The sequence below is a fragment of the Vicugna pacos genome, chromosome 17, assembly GCF_048564905.1.
Source record: "Vicugna pacos chromosome 17, VicPac4, whole genome shotgun sequence".
Lineage (NCBI taxonomy): Eukaryota > Metazoa > Chordata > Mammalia > Artiodactyla > Camelidae > Vicugna > Vicugna pacos.
This window is the reverse complement of record NC_133003.1, coordinates 34,143,767-34,159,118: the sequence shown is the minus strand read 5'-3', so window position 1 is coordinate 34,159,118 and position 15,352 is coordinate 34,143,767. Positions and strand designations below refer to the sequence as shown.

General features: G+C 42.4%; 1 protein-coding gene across 16 annotated transcripts in view; it reads left to right on the top strand.

Moving 5' to 3' along the window:
• Positions 1-3,935, top strand: part of MAGI1 (membrane associated guanylate kinase, WW and PDZ domain containing 1) — a 574,222-nt gene extending 570,287 nt beyond the window's left edge. For 15 of the 16 annotated variants that reach the window (XM_015236779.3, XM_015236773.3, XM_006196468.4 and 12 more), the window contains one exon: positions 1,257-3,935. In XM_015236779.3, coding sequence (XP_015092265.2) covers positions 1,257-2,011 — 755 coding nt within the window. In that variant the 3' untranslated portion in view covers positions 2,012-3,935. The remainder of the gene's footprint in view (positions 1-1,256) is intronic. The other variant, XM_015236801.3, reaches the window with a different exon arrangement.
• Positions 3,936-15,352: the final 11,417 nt, after the last annotated feature.

The following is a 15,352-nucleotide window of genomic DNA, read 5'->3' as shown; positions in this document are numbered from 1 at the left end:
GATTTGCTTAATGTTGACCCTGTTGGCTCATGGAAGATGCTTAAAGGGCACCCATGACCCCTTGGTCTCTGACTGTGGCCCTGGGTTTGCCCTGCATGCTACAGCACGTCATTTCAGGTGCCTTGCCTGGGATGGGGTCATGTGTATGACTCACTGGGTTTAAGTGGGACAAAGCATCCCTGTTTGGAAGAGAGATCTCATAAATCCCAGATGCTACCTAAAACATTTGCAGTGTCATTTCAAATAGTGTAACAATAAATAGGAGCCCTCAGGAGCTGCTCTGCTTTTTAGTCTACAGATGTCTTGATGTAAGAAGCCATCCAGTGACCCCATGGCTCATAGATGTAATGATGGCAGCTTCTGTAGCATCAAGAAAAGCACCTCTATCTAAACCGCACACAATATCAAATGTGTACCTGACAACCTCTCTTCCACTCCTTTTTATCTGTCAGAAGACTCCATGTTTTAAAAATAGTTCCTTAAACTTACGCAGAAGTAAAGAAAATAGTTGAACCACATTCACAAAGGTAGAGAGAATGTTTAATGAACCCTCACATAATGTCACATTTACCTCTCATCAACACCTGGCCTTGTTGCCTCTATAATACCCCTGGCTCACCAGCCCAGATGGTTTGCTTTTTTTTTTAATAGAAGTATACTTTGCATACAGTAAAATGCATAAAGCCTGAGAGTACAGTGCCGTGAATTTTTACCTCTGTGTAATCCCCACCCAGATCAAAACATAAGTTGATTCCATTCCCCCAGAAAGTTTTCTCCAGGTCAATAGCCCAGATTATTTTTAAGCAAATTAAAACAAATATTCTTTAAAGAAAAGAATATGTTCTGTCATGGGGCGGGGGAAGGGGTGGGCAGGGCTGGGCAGGGGCCGGAGGGGTGGGGAAAGGAGCAGGAGTTAGTTCAGGGTGGGGAACGTTTTGATCCTTCTAGACAGACGGTTTGGGATGTGCCTTTAAAAACTAAACTCCTGACACGGATGTTACAAGTTCTTTAATCATCCTCGAGTATAAAGAACAGTAGGCTAGCTTAGCTGCTGAAAGCCACGAGAACTAGTTTTTAACCCTGACTCGTTGCAGTAAATTAAAATTAAATTAACCCAAGATGCAGTTGGCTTTGATTCTGACCGCTTTAACAGTTGTCTGTTTGTTGTGACTAATGGGATCACAAGTGTGCGGGTGGGGACAGGAGCCGGAGGGCCCTGGTACCAAACTGTCGCTCTCCGTTTATTTCCCTCGCAGACCCCGGCAGCGACGGGAACGGCCCCGCCACCGGTCCACAAGGTGTTCCGGAAGTGAGGGCGGCGCCCCCCGACCGCCGGCAGCACCCACCATTGGAGTCCAGTTACCCACCCGATCTTCACAAATCATCACCACATGGGGAAAAGCGGGCACACGCGAGAGATCCAAAAGGCAGCAGAGAGTATAGCAGACAACCCAACGAACATCACACATGGAACGGAACTTCTAGAAAACCCGACAGCGGGGCTTGCCGACCCAAGGACCGGGCACCCGAGGGACGGAGAGACGCCCAACCCGAGCGGATGATGGCCAATGGCCCCAAGAGGCGATCTCCGGAGAAGCGGAGGGAAGGCACGCGGAGCGCTGACAACACTTTGGAGAGGAGGGAGAAGCACGAGAAGAGGCGAGAAGGGTCCCCCGAGAGGAGGCGGGAGCGGTCCCCCACCCGCCGGCGGGAAGGCTCCCCCAGCCGGCGGAGGCGCTCTCTAGAGAGACTCTTGGATCAGAGACGGTCTCCCGAGCGGAAGAGAGGGAGCTCGCCCGAGAGGAGAGCCAAATCCACCGACCGGAGGCGGACAAGGTCCCCCGAGCGGAGGAGAGAGCGGTCCCTGGAGAAGAGGAACAAAGAGGACAGAGGCAGCCACCGAGAGAGGGATGAGACGAGTCTGAAACAGGATGCCGGCAGGAGTTCCAGACATCCCCCGGAGCAGAGACGGCGACCTTACAAAGAATGTAGCACCGACCTCAGTATCTGAGACTCACATTCCAGCCTTTACCGTGTCAAAGGTTCTAAGAAGAAGCTCACAAACCTGAAATAATTTAGTTTCTTACCTAATGAAGCATCTGACGCCTAATGATCCTATGACTAGCCACAAACATTTTATGCATTTGAAATCTTATAAGAAAAAAATATATATATGAAAAGTGTTGTGCCTGATGTATAATATTAAAGAAAGTATTTTTAAATGCATACTTTTTTTGGAAATTATTTGCCAAATGCTGCCCCAAAGGGATATACATTTTCTTTCTACGTAAACTGTAGAATTGTTAAGAGTTGTTCCCTTTTGAGGGGCGATCTTTTCCTCTCTGGTTAAATGGGGCTGTTGATCATTTTCTCTACGTAAGGAAAATTATTAAGGTTAATTAATATAGACTGTTATGTAGTGATGTAGTGCTATCCTGTAGTTAGGAGTTTTTCTTGGGGAAAAAAAAAGAGCAAAAAGGCAAAAGTTATATTTGTAAAAGCTGAGGACTCTTTGGAATGGATTAGGATTGCTGATGATCCTAAAATTAAGCAAGCTGTATGAAGAGACTACTATTGCAAATGAAGGATATTTATCGCTAAACTACACAGCACAAAGAAATGTTATGTTCTCAAGTTAGAGCTGGTGCAGAAAACAGTTTGTACTCTCCCTGGCCATAGAAAGGCACAGAAAGGAGAAGGTTGGCCGCCAGTATCCAAATGCAGCCCAAGCACAGATGGTCAGGTTCATTAGCATTACCAACATCTATTAAGATCTCATTAAGGCAGTGCCATCACAGCTTTGCTCAGCTACTAGGAGGAATGGACAGCAGACACCTTCTGTGTTGTCTTGCCTGATCTGAGGCTGAATAGTGGATGGGATGTGGGACAGTGTGCCTGGTGTGAGAGAGCCATTAGACTCCCCAGTACAGAAAGTATGTTCCCCCTTGTTAGCATAAGCCTGCGGTTGCCCTTTGCCAAGTTGGGGAGAAGGGCATAAGCCTTGGTGGAAGGAACCTCTCTGTTGATATTTAAAGAAGGGTTGGGCATGCTCATTCTTAGAAATGCCAATTTTTGTTTGAAACCGTAACGAAAGTCTCCAAGATGATTGAAAGGGACAGAAGGATGTGACTTCTAGATCTAGTTGGCAAACCTCTACCTTTGTGACCTTGTCCTTTAATTCTTTGGATAGAACAAAGCATAGTGAGTTTTTCTTTGAAAACAGACCCATTCTTTTGCTATTCCACAGGAGGTTTGGTTGGGTCGGCTGTAGCCCCGGAATGTGGTTGAAATGGATCACTGCCTAGCTGAGCCAAAACGTTTGCTTGTACCTGTTGGACCACTACAGCAAACCGCTGCTTATGACGCATTGTGTATTTCCGTAGTACTGTTTTGCATTTTCCATACAGACACGAAACTTTGCAAGTCAATCACTGTTGTTCTCATGGTACTGTTGAAAAGAAAAAAAAAGAAAAAGAAAAAAATAGAGAAAACCAGCCGATTATCATGTATACAGAGTTAAAAATTGTAATTAATAGAGCCTGTTTAAAAAAAAAGAAACAACTGTTGCCTTTTTTCTTGTATAAAAGAGAATTTATGACAAAAAATTTAGCTGTGAGGAATGTGATATGTGTTTATATTTGAATATGGAACAAACCGATTCATTGGGATATATTTTACTGTAAACTAAATCAGGTATGTAAAGTTGTTTTAAAATGGGGGACTATATAAGTAATTCTCTAAAGCTTTAGTTAGTTTGAATATCATCGTTTCCTCCATGGTGAACCTGCCTGTGAATTATTAATATTAAGCACTTGTTTGCATTCTCTGTTCTCCATTCATTTCTTGCCATGTGCTATGGACTTATGCTCTTTCTGTGTTGATGAAAAGCAGTATGTGGGCCAATCCTTTTATAAAACACTATGCATATATAAATATTACATTGTTCATAGCTTTATTTGACTTAAGGGTTTATACATAACATTAGAATGAGTAGCTGTAGTTGTGTGGACATGCACAAACCAAGTTCCTCTCCTGGAATAGATACAATATACTTTCTATAGCTATAAAAGAGAAAAAACTCTGTGACTGCTATTTTTATCACCCAAGTTTTCCATACAAAGCATACATTGAGCTGCAGTAGGAAGGCGGAGGGAAAAACCCAACTGAATAGTGAAGTTCTTTTTTCATCAATTTCGTAAGCACTAACATTTTATTCTTAAGTCTCCACTGCTCGAAATTCTTTCACTCTTTATAGCCAAATCCATGATGTTAAATGATCGATGCTCTCAATTGCGGTCCAGAGTTTTAAATAAATGAAATCAGGAGGGGGATTTCTGGAGTATATTGTGACGTTAACATCTTGATGGCTTTCTTTTTGTCACGGATGGTATTTGACACTTTAAAATCTATGTGCTATCTATTTGGGCTTGGCTCCGTCTGTGAAGACTTTTGATGTGGCAGTGACATCTAAGTTCCATACATCAGATTAGCTTTGGGAATATTGTACTGTATAGGGACTATGCATTAAGCAGAAAGATATAGTTTTCTCTGAACTGCTGTAACCTTAAATTGGAGATTGATTCTTTTGAGCCTCCTTTCCCTAATCCCCCACTTCATTTGTAAATGTCTTGATGAGAGATGATGTGGATGAGTGTTTTGTATGATTAAATCAAACCATATAGGAACTCCCCTCCCACCCATTACACAGTTGATGCCTGAAAGAATGTTGTGGGGAGAACTTAACACCCTACTTGTATTTTTTAAGTTTCTTTTGTGAAAGATTTTTAAATGCATTTTTACTGTAAAAAATATACATGGAAATGTATGCATTCCATAACCACGATTGTTTCTGAATTGATATCTTTCTTGTCTCCGTGTTGTCTCAGATGTATCAGGGTCATACAACCAAATGTGAGTGCCTGGCTCCCAGCTCAATGAAATATACCATTCTGTTGGAAGAGAAGGAATTACGGCCTTGCAATAGTGTAGTGCCTTGCTACTCACAGTGTGGTCTGCCACCTCATCACTGGGGAGCATATTAGAAATTCAGAGTCTCAACCCACCCCTGCCTAGACTTACTGAGTCCAAATGTGCATTTATCAATAGCTCCAGCTAATCTGAATGCCCGGGAAGGTTTAAGCTGCATGCTGTGGCATGGAACTCTGGTAATAAAGCCAAAACTTCCAAGCCAAGAGCTTCACCACTTGTTAACTGTGATGTTGGGCCAGTTCCTTAACCTCTTTTTAAGAATGAGTTTCCTTGTCTTCAAAAGGGCAGACCTCATAGAGTGGGTAAAACTAAATGCACAGTGCTTAACACATCTCTGACAATCAGAAAACTCTTCAATAAATGACAGTAAACTTCTTTTTTTTAGGAGGATTTTCTGCATGGCAGCCGGAATTCTGTTCCTCTTCATTGTCCTGGTTTACTTATTTCCCAATTAAAACGAAGAAATATTTTCTCACTCTATTAAAACAGGGAAGAAGGCCTTCTGTTTTAAATATAATGTTAACAATGTGGCTTATACGACATCAGAAGTATAATTACACTTACCAGCACTTAGAAATATGAATCCAAAATGCCATGCTGTGAAAGTTAAGATGAAAATAGTCTCAAAATGTATCTTTTGGTGAGAGATGTATATGGAGTTGACATACTTTTAACTAGATGAAAAGGTTAGCCAGTTAATGAGTGATTCAACACGTGTCCTGGTTGACCAGGTACTAGTACTTTCCAATTTATGCAGTTTTTGGATTGTTCCTTTAGTATGACTTAGTAATGAAGAATTTCCTACTGAGTTCCTGGGCATTCAGAAGGGGATTGTGTGTAATGGGCCTTCCTACAATCTATCTCTTTTGCTGTCTGCTGCTTTATTTGGTCACCGGCATGGGAATTAGGAACATCGCTCACTTCCCACGTATCTCTGTGGTTAAAGATGGCGTCTGGAATGGTCCCTGGCTTAACAGACATTTGAAATTATTTGTCAAAACCTTATGTTGGTCAAGTTCTTTGCCTGCCTTAAACAGCCACAGCAGAACGAAGGTGCTGACCCTCAAAGCTGTCAGGATTTTTCCTGCTAGTGGGCAATCTGAGACTACCTTAGGTGGGCTGCATTAATCATGAAAGGAAGAGCCCTTTCAAGTTCCTCTGGGTGATTTTTCTTATCCTCTCCAACATCATCAGCATGTGGGTGGGTGTTCAGCACAATAAGATGCTAGTGCTTTGGGAATACCTGTCATGACAAACTTCTAATAAGAAAAATGACAAAGTTAGCCCTTACCAACACTATTACTTGGGTTTAGGTTTGGGTTTTGGTTTTTTGCAGGAGTGGGCCTTCTGTGAAAATGTTTTTGACTAGTTCCACCCAGTGAGGCCTTTAATCATTGTGCCCCTTATCCGGGGCAGGAGTGCTGTTGTTTGACTTCTCTAGTGCAGGCATTAAATCACCAGGTCATCACTAGAGCCAAAGCACGAGATCTTTTTGGAAGTACATAGATTTCAGCAAGGTGGGAGTAACAGTAAACACTCGAGTTTTGTATGTGACAGCTCCCTTCTACTCTATGACCTTTCCACCTCACTGAAAATGTCTTTATTGTCACGTCTGTCCATCTGTTTGTCCCTCGAGGACAAATTGGTCTGCATAGCCTGGCCCACACGACACCAGTAAGCACTGTCCTTTTAAGTATATTTCTCTCTCAGGGAAGAAATTCTCTTTGATCTTAGAATATCATAGAGGTGAAGGGAAAAAAGCTCCAAAAGACTGCTGATTCCTACATGTGTAACAGGCAAGGCAGTGACTCGTTTATTACTTTAATAATCGTGAATAATATTGAGGACCACTCTGGGCCAGGCACATGATGGGACTAGAAACACCTGTTTCCTGGTCTCAAAAGCATATAGTTTGGTGGGGGAAGTGAACAGTCAAGTACATCCAAACCCCATTTCATGCAAAATAGCAGGGTCCTAGGAGAGAAAAATCCTGGAGAGTTTAGCCAGACCGGAGAAGGTTCTAATTCCAGAAGGACTAGGAGTTAACTGGTGAAAGAGGGAGGGAATGTGGTCCAAAAGGGAGGGGGTGGTGCGCCTTGAAGGGCCAGAGAGGGGCCTTATTCTGAATTTTAGATGTAATGGGAGACCAGTGGAAAGTCTAACAGGGCCCCCAGTGAGCTGTATGTGCTGAGGGAGGGCTGGTGACCAGCTCAGGACTGAGCTTGACGAAGCTGGCCCTGGAGACATGCAGAGAGCAGACTAGAGGAGGTGAGGGGTGAATCTCCTAAAGCCCTAATGTGGGTCCAGAGAGCAGCCCTTATCATGAAGCCTCATCCTAGATAAGGCAGGACTTCTCAGAGCTGAAAAGTCCCCAGGCTCTTGTTTATCAACCTTTCTTTAAGAGAATTCATTTTCTTTCCAACCTAATCCTTCTGCTTCCTCTTTGTTGTACCTTTGCTAATACATGTGGAACCCTCTGTCCCAGTGTCTTATGATAGATCAAGTCAGTCATTTATTCTTTCACCTGCTTTTCTCCAGGTTTACAAGTTCCCCCATCACTACCATTTTTGGTGTTTTGTTTTGTTTTTTTCAGATTCCGGTTTCAACCCTTGTCATCTTGTTTTCACTTTTCTTTTAATTTTAATTTTAATTTTTTGAGATTAGCTACATCTTTCCCAAACTATAGAAGCCCAGCTAAGTATTAGCCAATCTTTATCAACCGTCCCCATATTTGTGTTAAGAGAGGCACTGCTCCTAGAATAGCCTACTTTGAAGAGAGATTTTTTTTTAAATTTACAAATAACAGTTATTAACAGCATGGTTCATGACATTCATGATGTTTCCCTACTTATATATAAATGTATAAAGGTAGTTTGGGGTTTTGTTTTTATGCAACAAAAAATGGGCCATTAAGTACGGAAAATGGGGCCACATAATACATATTATTTTATGTATTGTTACTTGTATATTGTGGACAGTTTTTCACATTAGAATATATATATGAAAGGGAGGGTATACCTCAGTGGTAGAGCACATGCTTAGCATGCACGAGGTCCTGGGTTCGATCCCCAGTACCTCCATTAAAAAATAAATAAACCTAACCCCCAAAAGAAAATTGTTAAGAAAGCATATATGTATTTTTTTTTTTCTCATTCTCTCTGTCCTCCCTTCTCAGTTACTGCAATAGCTTCCTTTCTGTTCTCCCTGTCCACCTACAGACTCTTCCCCACGCAGCAGCAGCAGCCTGAGCAGTTCTTTCAAAATGTCAAGGGAAAGGTCAGAGTCGTTACAATGGACTATAAGGCCCTGTGTGATGCAGCCTTTCCTTTTTCTCTGACCCTTCTTTCCTCTCCAGTTCTTCCTCCACGCTCTGGGCATGCTCCTAGCCTTATAGGGCTTCACTCTACCGAGTCTCCTGGCCTGGAAAGCTCTTGCCCCAAATATTCACTGTTAACTCCCTGGCTTTGTTCAAATCCACTCAGACTTCACCCTGCCAAGGGGGCCCACTCTGACTAATCCACTTAGGTTTACAACTTGATTTTCTTTCTTGGTTCTACTCTTTTCCCCTCCATGGCACTTTCGAGCTTCTAACATGCTGTACAATTGATGTACTTACTCATTAACTTTATTGGTTATCACCTGTCTCCCTTCTCTTGAAACTGGGGTGTCTTTATGGGCCTGCAACCGATACCATCACACGGGACCCTGCACAACAAAGGAAGGACCCCATGCTTGACTTAATGCTCTACCATCACCATCTTCAAATGTTAGTACTTTCTGAACAAGGAACAGCACATTTTCTGTTTCCACTGGATCCTGCAAATTATGTAGCTTTCCTTGTCTTGAATGTAAACTACCCAAGAGCAGGGAGCTTGGTCCTGAACTCCGATGAATTCCAAGTTCCCAGAACAGGATCATATTTACAGTAGATGCACTAATAGGCGCTCAGTAAATAGAAGTGTTCTATCTCTTAGCAGTCTCATATTCTGAAGCTGACCATTTCCTTAACTAGTCCTTCATGAATTACAAAAACATGCTGTGGTGAACAGTCGTATACATAAAACTTGGTACCCTTGACTGCTTTGGTTTAAGTACTTTTGAAGGGATACATGGTGACTGCTAGTTCCTTTTTATTTCTGGTGACACCGTCATTGCTGAGACTTTGCCTGCTTTCATGGGGAACAGCTGTCTTTAGCAAAGTGCTCGCAGGCTGCAGACCTATATCGCATCAGTGTGTTACCAAGCACGGTGTAGCCACTGCACAAACAGTACTTCGCCTTGGCTGCACGTGGAAATCACCCAGGAGTTTTAAAATGCTGATGCCTGGGCCCACCCCCAGAGATCCTGACGTAATATGGCCTGAATTTTTTAAAGGTCCCATGTGATTCTAATTGGCCACCATTGCACCTTCATCTGCTTTAACCTCATAGACTGCGTGGGATGAATCTGTTTTGCTTCTTTCTCTGCTTAGTAGCATCTACCATTGTCTTTTTTAGTTTGCAATCTAGCAGCAGCTCAAAGGAACAATGGTTAGAGATGGTTTCCCCAAATTAAACTAAAAAGCCTTTTGATTATCATTAGCCAAATATAAAGATAGTAAGCATATAGGTATCAGTTGTGAATTCTGTTTAATGTTCCTGTCACTGCTAAACTTATTCATAATAAGGATAATGGAGAGATGTCTATGTTCTCAACGAGAAGAGATTAGAGCAGCATGATTTAAGCCAAGATTTAGCCAGTCCTTTCACTTAAATTCACTTAAGAAATATGTTAATGCTGTTATGAAATGGGACATGTGTTATGTTAAAACCTAATGAGAGGGGGAGAGAGAGGATACTGAATAATTAGCACTTAGCACTTAGCAGTCATGAAGATGAAAGATTGTTTTCTAACAAGTTCTTCTGATGTATTTATGATTCTTCTCTCTCCCAACCCCACTTCCCCAAAGCTACTTTTAGCAGACAACTTTGGGGCTGAAAAGTAATTATGTCATCACTGAATAAGGGGACTGTGACATGCCGATGACCAAAACAACATGCATGCCTTAAACTTTTAGGGGAATAAAATTATTGGGAAAATAGTGCTGGGAATAAATGATATGTACCTGAAGCTCCTAGTATTAACATAAGAGACTCTGACATTAATACAGGCCAGTGGTGTGGGCTCCACCATTGATAGGACCACCCCTAAATCTGGACCAAAGGGAAATATGTTTGAAATTGTCATGAAATCTAGGAGGCAGTACTTATCTTTGATTGGCTGTGGAATGTAGCAAGACCAGTGAAAATTGTATCTGTCTGTCTAACCCATCAACTTGACTTGTCCAACCCTCCCTGTAGTCACCGCCTATGGAAGGAATTTTATAAGGCAGATTCTCCATGTATCCTGGGAAATTATAACTTAGTTGACTTTAACTACTTCCATTACCTCCAGAAAATATAGCTTAGTTCAAAGCAGTTTGTTAGCAAATACGTAGGAAGGACTCTTTTCTAGGCACAGTACTGGGCACACGTTGTCAACAAAGGCCACAGAAAACCCAGCGTTCCTGAAGTTTAGAGTCCGGCAGGATGGATGGACATTAAACAATTGAGTTAAATTGTGGTAAGAACTGTGGAAGTGTACGTGGGGCCCGTGACTGTCTCTGAGAGGGGGACTTATTCTGAACAGTGAGGACAGGAGGCAAGGAGGAGGGAGGGCTTTCCAAGCAGAAAGGAGACCCAGGCAAAAGGAGTGCCCCTTGTTCTAGGAGTGAATTGAAGACCCGTGGGCCCCTAGCCCAGCAAGGGATGGAGAGGTAGAAGCAAGACTTGGAATACGTGAGGCTGAAGGAGAGAGACCCACAGCCTATTTCCACTGGGAGAGAAAAGAGACCCCAAAGGAACAACTTACAGGGGAACTAGTGACCCCCATCACTAAAATATCTCCCATGAAAAAGAAATGAAACAGTGAGAATGGACCACATTTGACATCTCTATAATCCTGAAACCTATTAGGATCACCATAAATATTTGAAAGAAAAATCTTGTGTTAGTCTCCTTTTTACAAAGAAGCAAGTCTTGTATTTATTCTTCCTGCAAGAGCCAACGTTTGGGTTATAGAAAGTGCACTTAAGCTGAGAGTGCCTTTGCTGTCAGTCACCTTTTTATGTTAATTTTTTCAGTCAGGCAAGACTTTTTGGAACCTTGTAACACAGGGAAACACTTCCTGCAGAGAAATGGGCAGAATTGCTGAGCGATGATGTCACAAACCCTGTGAAATCACCCAGTCTGGTTGATGATGTCTTTTCTCCTCAACCTGTTTCAGTTTTATTTTAGATATCTATTTTATGGGGGTTTATTTTTATTACTTGGGTGTATTTGGTTTGGATGGCTTTTGTTTCAGTCTCTGTTTTTATTAAAACATGTGTGTTCTCTCTCTTCCTGAATTCCATTGAAAGGAACTGAAAAAGATCCCAAAGGTGCATGCCTGGAGAATGAAAACATCTTAATTGTTACCCTCTACTAATGAACTTTAATTTGGATTTTGAGGAAGGGTTTCTCCCTTTGTGACCCTCCTCCATGATGTCACAGATGGTTACACTCAAAGGCTAGAAAGTGGTCTGCTCCATTTATAGAAGTTAGACCCAAAAGAATTCCATACTCTCTACCATTTTAGAATACTTTTAGAAGGAGCCAGATGTAGGCATCACCAAGAACATGGCTCAGGTTCTGAAAACACTGGAAGGGCAGGCAAAATAAAAGCTTTACCTTTTTAGTTGTTTTATGATACAAGTGATAAATACTGTATTAGCTTTGTTTAAAAAAATGCAAATAGTCTAAAACGAAAGATCCTCTTGACGACTCCCCTCCCAAATTCCAGTCTTAACCCACAGCTAGAAACTGTTGTCAAATCGGGTCCCTCCATTCAGACACATCACTGTACATGGGCAGAGGCATGCATACATATATACCTAGATAGTTTTTGTCTGTGGGACCCTAAGATGACAAGTGCACGATAATTATTTTTTTTCTCACTTAATGTATCTTGTTGATCTTACCAGTTTAGTCAGTATTCTCAAGCTTTTTTTTTTTTCTTGTTTCTTTAAACTGTTGAGTAGTAGTCTATAGTGTATTAGTCTGTTTAAGCTGCCATGAACAGGACACCATAGACCCAGTGGCTTAAACGATAGCAATTTATTTTCTCATAGTTTTGGAAGCTAGAGGTCCAGGATCAAGGTGCTTGGGTTGACTCCTGGTAAGGACCCTTCCTGGCTTACAGGGCCTTTTCTCTGTGCTTAAGCCCTCCTGCTGTCTCTTCCTTCTCTTGTAAGAGCAGCAGTCCTTTCTGATTAGGTCCCACCCTTTTGACCTCATTTAAATTTAATTACATCCTTAAGGCTCCTATCTCCAAATACTGTCACACTGGGGATTAGGGTTTCAACATAAGAATTCTGAGGAAACACAATTCAGCCCAAAACCTTTAGTCTGGATGTAGTACACTTTATTTAATCCCTTTAGCTTTATCTGCCACAGGAGAAATTCCTTTACATTTTTTTCCTTTTAATTTAACTACAGCAAGATACCCAATGTGACTGTATTTGGAGTCTGAAAGAGACCAAGATTTCCATCACCTCTGGGGGTACAGGAAGTCAAGGGAGAAGGACTGGAGATGAGGAGGGAAAGGGAAACAGTTTCTAAAGGGCTGATACCCAATTATTCATTCTCACTAGCCCGCGGAATTTTCAGCTTTTTCTCTCCCCACTAAGGAAGTGGGAGAATCTGGCATTTGAAGACGCAAAGTTGGAGGAGGCAAGCAAGGCCAGAAATGTCCTGTGTGGGCTGCAAGCCTTCCTGAAAAATTAGCATTGCCAGTGGGAAACCTCGGAAGACTGAAAAAGCTCCAGGCCACCAGCGGACCATCCCCCAACCCTTCCAGCTCAGTTTCCAGCCACTCTCCAGACACAGTTGTCCAGGAGGATGAAAATGCCACATTCACCATTCTATGCATCTTTTAGGAATCCTCTGTGTGGGTGCACATTCAAGTTCCTTGATGCCTTGGGAAAATTTGGAATTCTTCGTTCATTTAGATCAAACAATAATGACCCAGGGAAGACAAAGAAAAATTATTTTTTCTGGTAAATCTACAAGGGTCCTCTGAATGTGAGCACAACCAGAGAGAAATGCTTTAACCTCATGTCTAAGCCAGTGGTTCTCAATTTTGCCCCCCAAGGCACAGTTAGCAGTGTCTGGAGACATTTTCATTGTCATAACTAGGGGAGGAGGAGGGGGTGTGTGCTACTGGCCTCTAGTGGGTAGAGGCCAGGGATGCTGCCCAACATTCTCCATTGCACAGACAGCAACAAAGAATTATCTAGTCCCTGATGTCAGTAGCACCAAGGCTGAGAGAAACTGCTCTAAGCCAAGTGATAAGAGATTTGCTGGGGGCTCGTAGCTGGGGGAATAATTTTAACAAATATTGACATCTAATTTTGTGGAAAGATGTTACTTTTCGATGAGCCTTGAAAATTGCTGATTTGAATGTTTCTTTGAAATGGTGCACATCTTCAGTAAACAATCTTCTTTTATTTTATTTTTTCAAATGGCGACTGAGGCAGTCTGATCAATTTCTTTGTCAAACGTAGGATTTCTGGAGAACAGTTTGTGACATCTCCAGCCCTTCTAAGTTTGGTTACAGACTCAGTTGGATTATTTCTCACTATCACGTGGCTTTGATTTCAATTTCAGCCACCAACTGAAGCTTCACCTTGAGTTAATTAACAATCCAGGCTTCAGAAAGTGTGATAAGAAGTAATTAGTTAACTTTTGTAAGGTGCTTTAAAGATAAAAAAAAAAAACAAACCCCGCTTTGAGTCCTAACTTTTATAATTAGGCAAATTAGGCTCTTGTTAGCCATTAGGAGTAGCTTTGATCCCGTCTGCCTTTTCCACGGCCTGAGCAGTTTAGTTTGCTGCGAGGATGGGTATTAGAATAAGTGGTAGTGACCCACAGTGGGAAAATGCAAACCTCATTTGTGATGGCTATTTTCAGATTCTCTTGAAGCGGAGCGATGAGGAGGAAAAAGAAAAAACCCAAGGGAAATTAAAATCCCTTACTAGTGATGAGAGACTTCCAGGTATTACTTCTGAAACTCCAATAAGTAAGTTAGATAAATGGTGTGTGTTTTCTCATTTACATTCGTCCATTCATTCTCTACCCTCTCCTCTGTCTGCCTTACACTCCCCATAGAGAGGGAAGTATGATTGGGAGATTCTGCTAAAAATCTCTCAATTAAACCACAACCTATATCAGAGAAATCTTTATGTTCTATATAGACTCTATCTTGTCACCCCTTTGGCATTTGCTTCCCTCTTGCCTTATAACTGTCACCACTGTCATTGTCATCATCATCTTGTATTTGTATAACCTTTTGCAGTTTGGAGAAAAAAGTCGAAGCCAAAATGTGCCAAGCCCTGTCCTGGGGGCTGCATACTGCATCTAATCCTCACAACACCTACTGAGAGGGGGACGACTGGCCCCCGTCTGCAGATGCTGTAGGTGCTGGGCGCACAGAGGCTGCTCCTAGGGCCCTGCTCACAGAGATGGGAAGTAGTGATACTGGGACTGATTGTTCAAAGTCAATGTTGTGTTCTTTCCAGAACCTTATGCAAAAGAAATTTCACTGCATCATTGTTGTTGTTGTTGTTGTTAAGCTGGCTTTTGTTCCCCTGGGAGTCTCAGAGGAAAGGTGGCACATTCTCTATTCTTCAGATAAAGAGACAGGAGATAAAGGGTTTACCTACAAATGCCAACAAATCCTGGTGAGTTCACCGGCTCACCTCACATACACCCCTCAGCCCCTGCAATTTGGCTTCCATGGTGACCCCTTGTGACCCAGAGCCCATAAGGGCAAGTCCGATAGACAAGGCCTATGAGACAAGTTCAATGCCATGTTCTTGCCTCGCCTCGCTGCCCTTTCTGCAGCACTGAATGCAGCTGACCACTCCCTCCTTGATTCTCCACCTTTGCTGTTTCGTTCCTCCCCCCTGACCTGTACTATCCACCCCTCTTTGTTGTCTCCTTGCCCGTGTACCCTACATGCTGACGGCTCCCCAGGGAACCATCTTGGGCATTCTTTTCTCCATTGGTGATTTCACCTATGTCCATGGCTTACTTACTCAGTGCTTCCTAAACTTGCTGAATGTTAGAATCACTGAGGGATGAATCACTCCCAATGCCCCGACTGCACCATAGACTAATTAAAATAGAATCTCTGATCATCAGTGTTTTAAAAAAAATCTCTCTAGGTGATTCCCAAGTGCAGCCAAGTGTGAGAAGTAGAAGCATGAATCAGCCTCTGGAAGTGATTCTCAGGTATGTACTTTCAG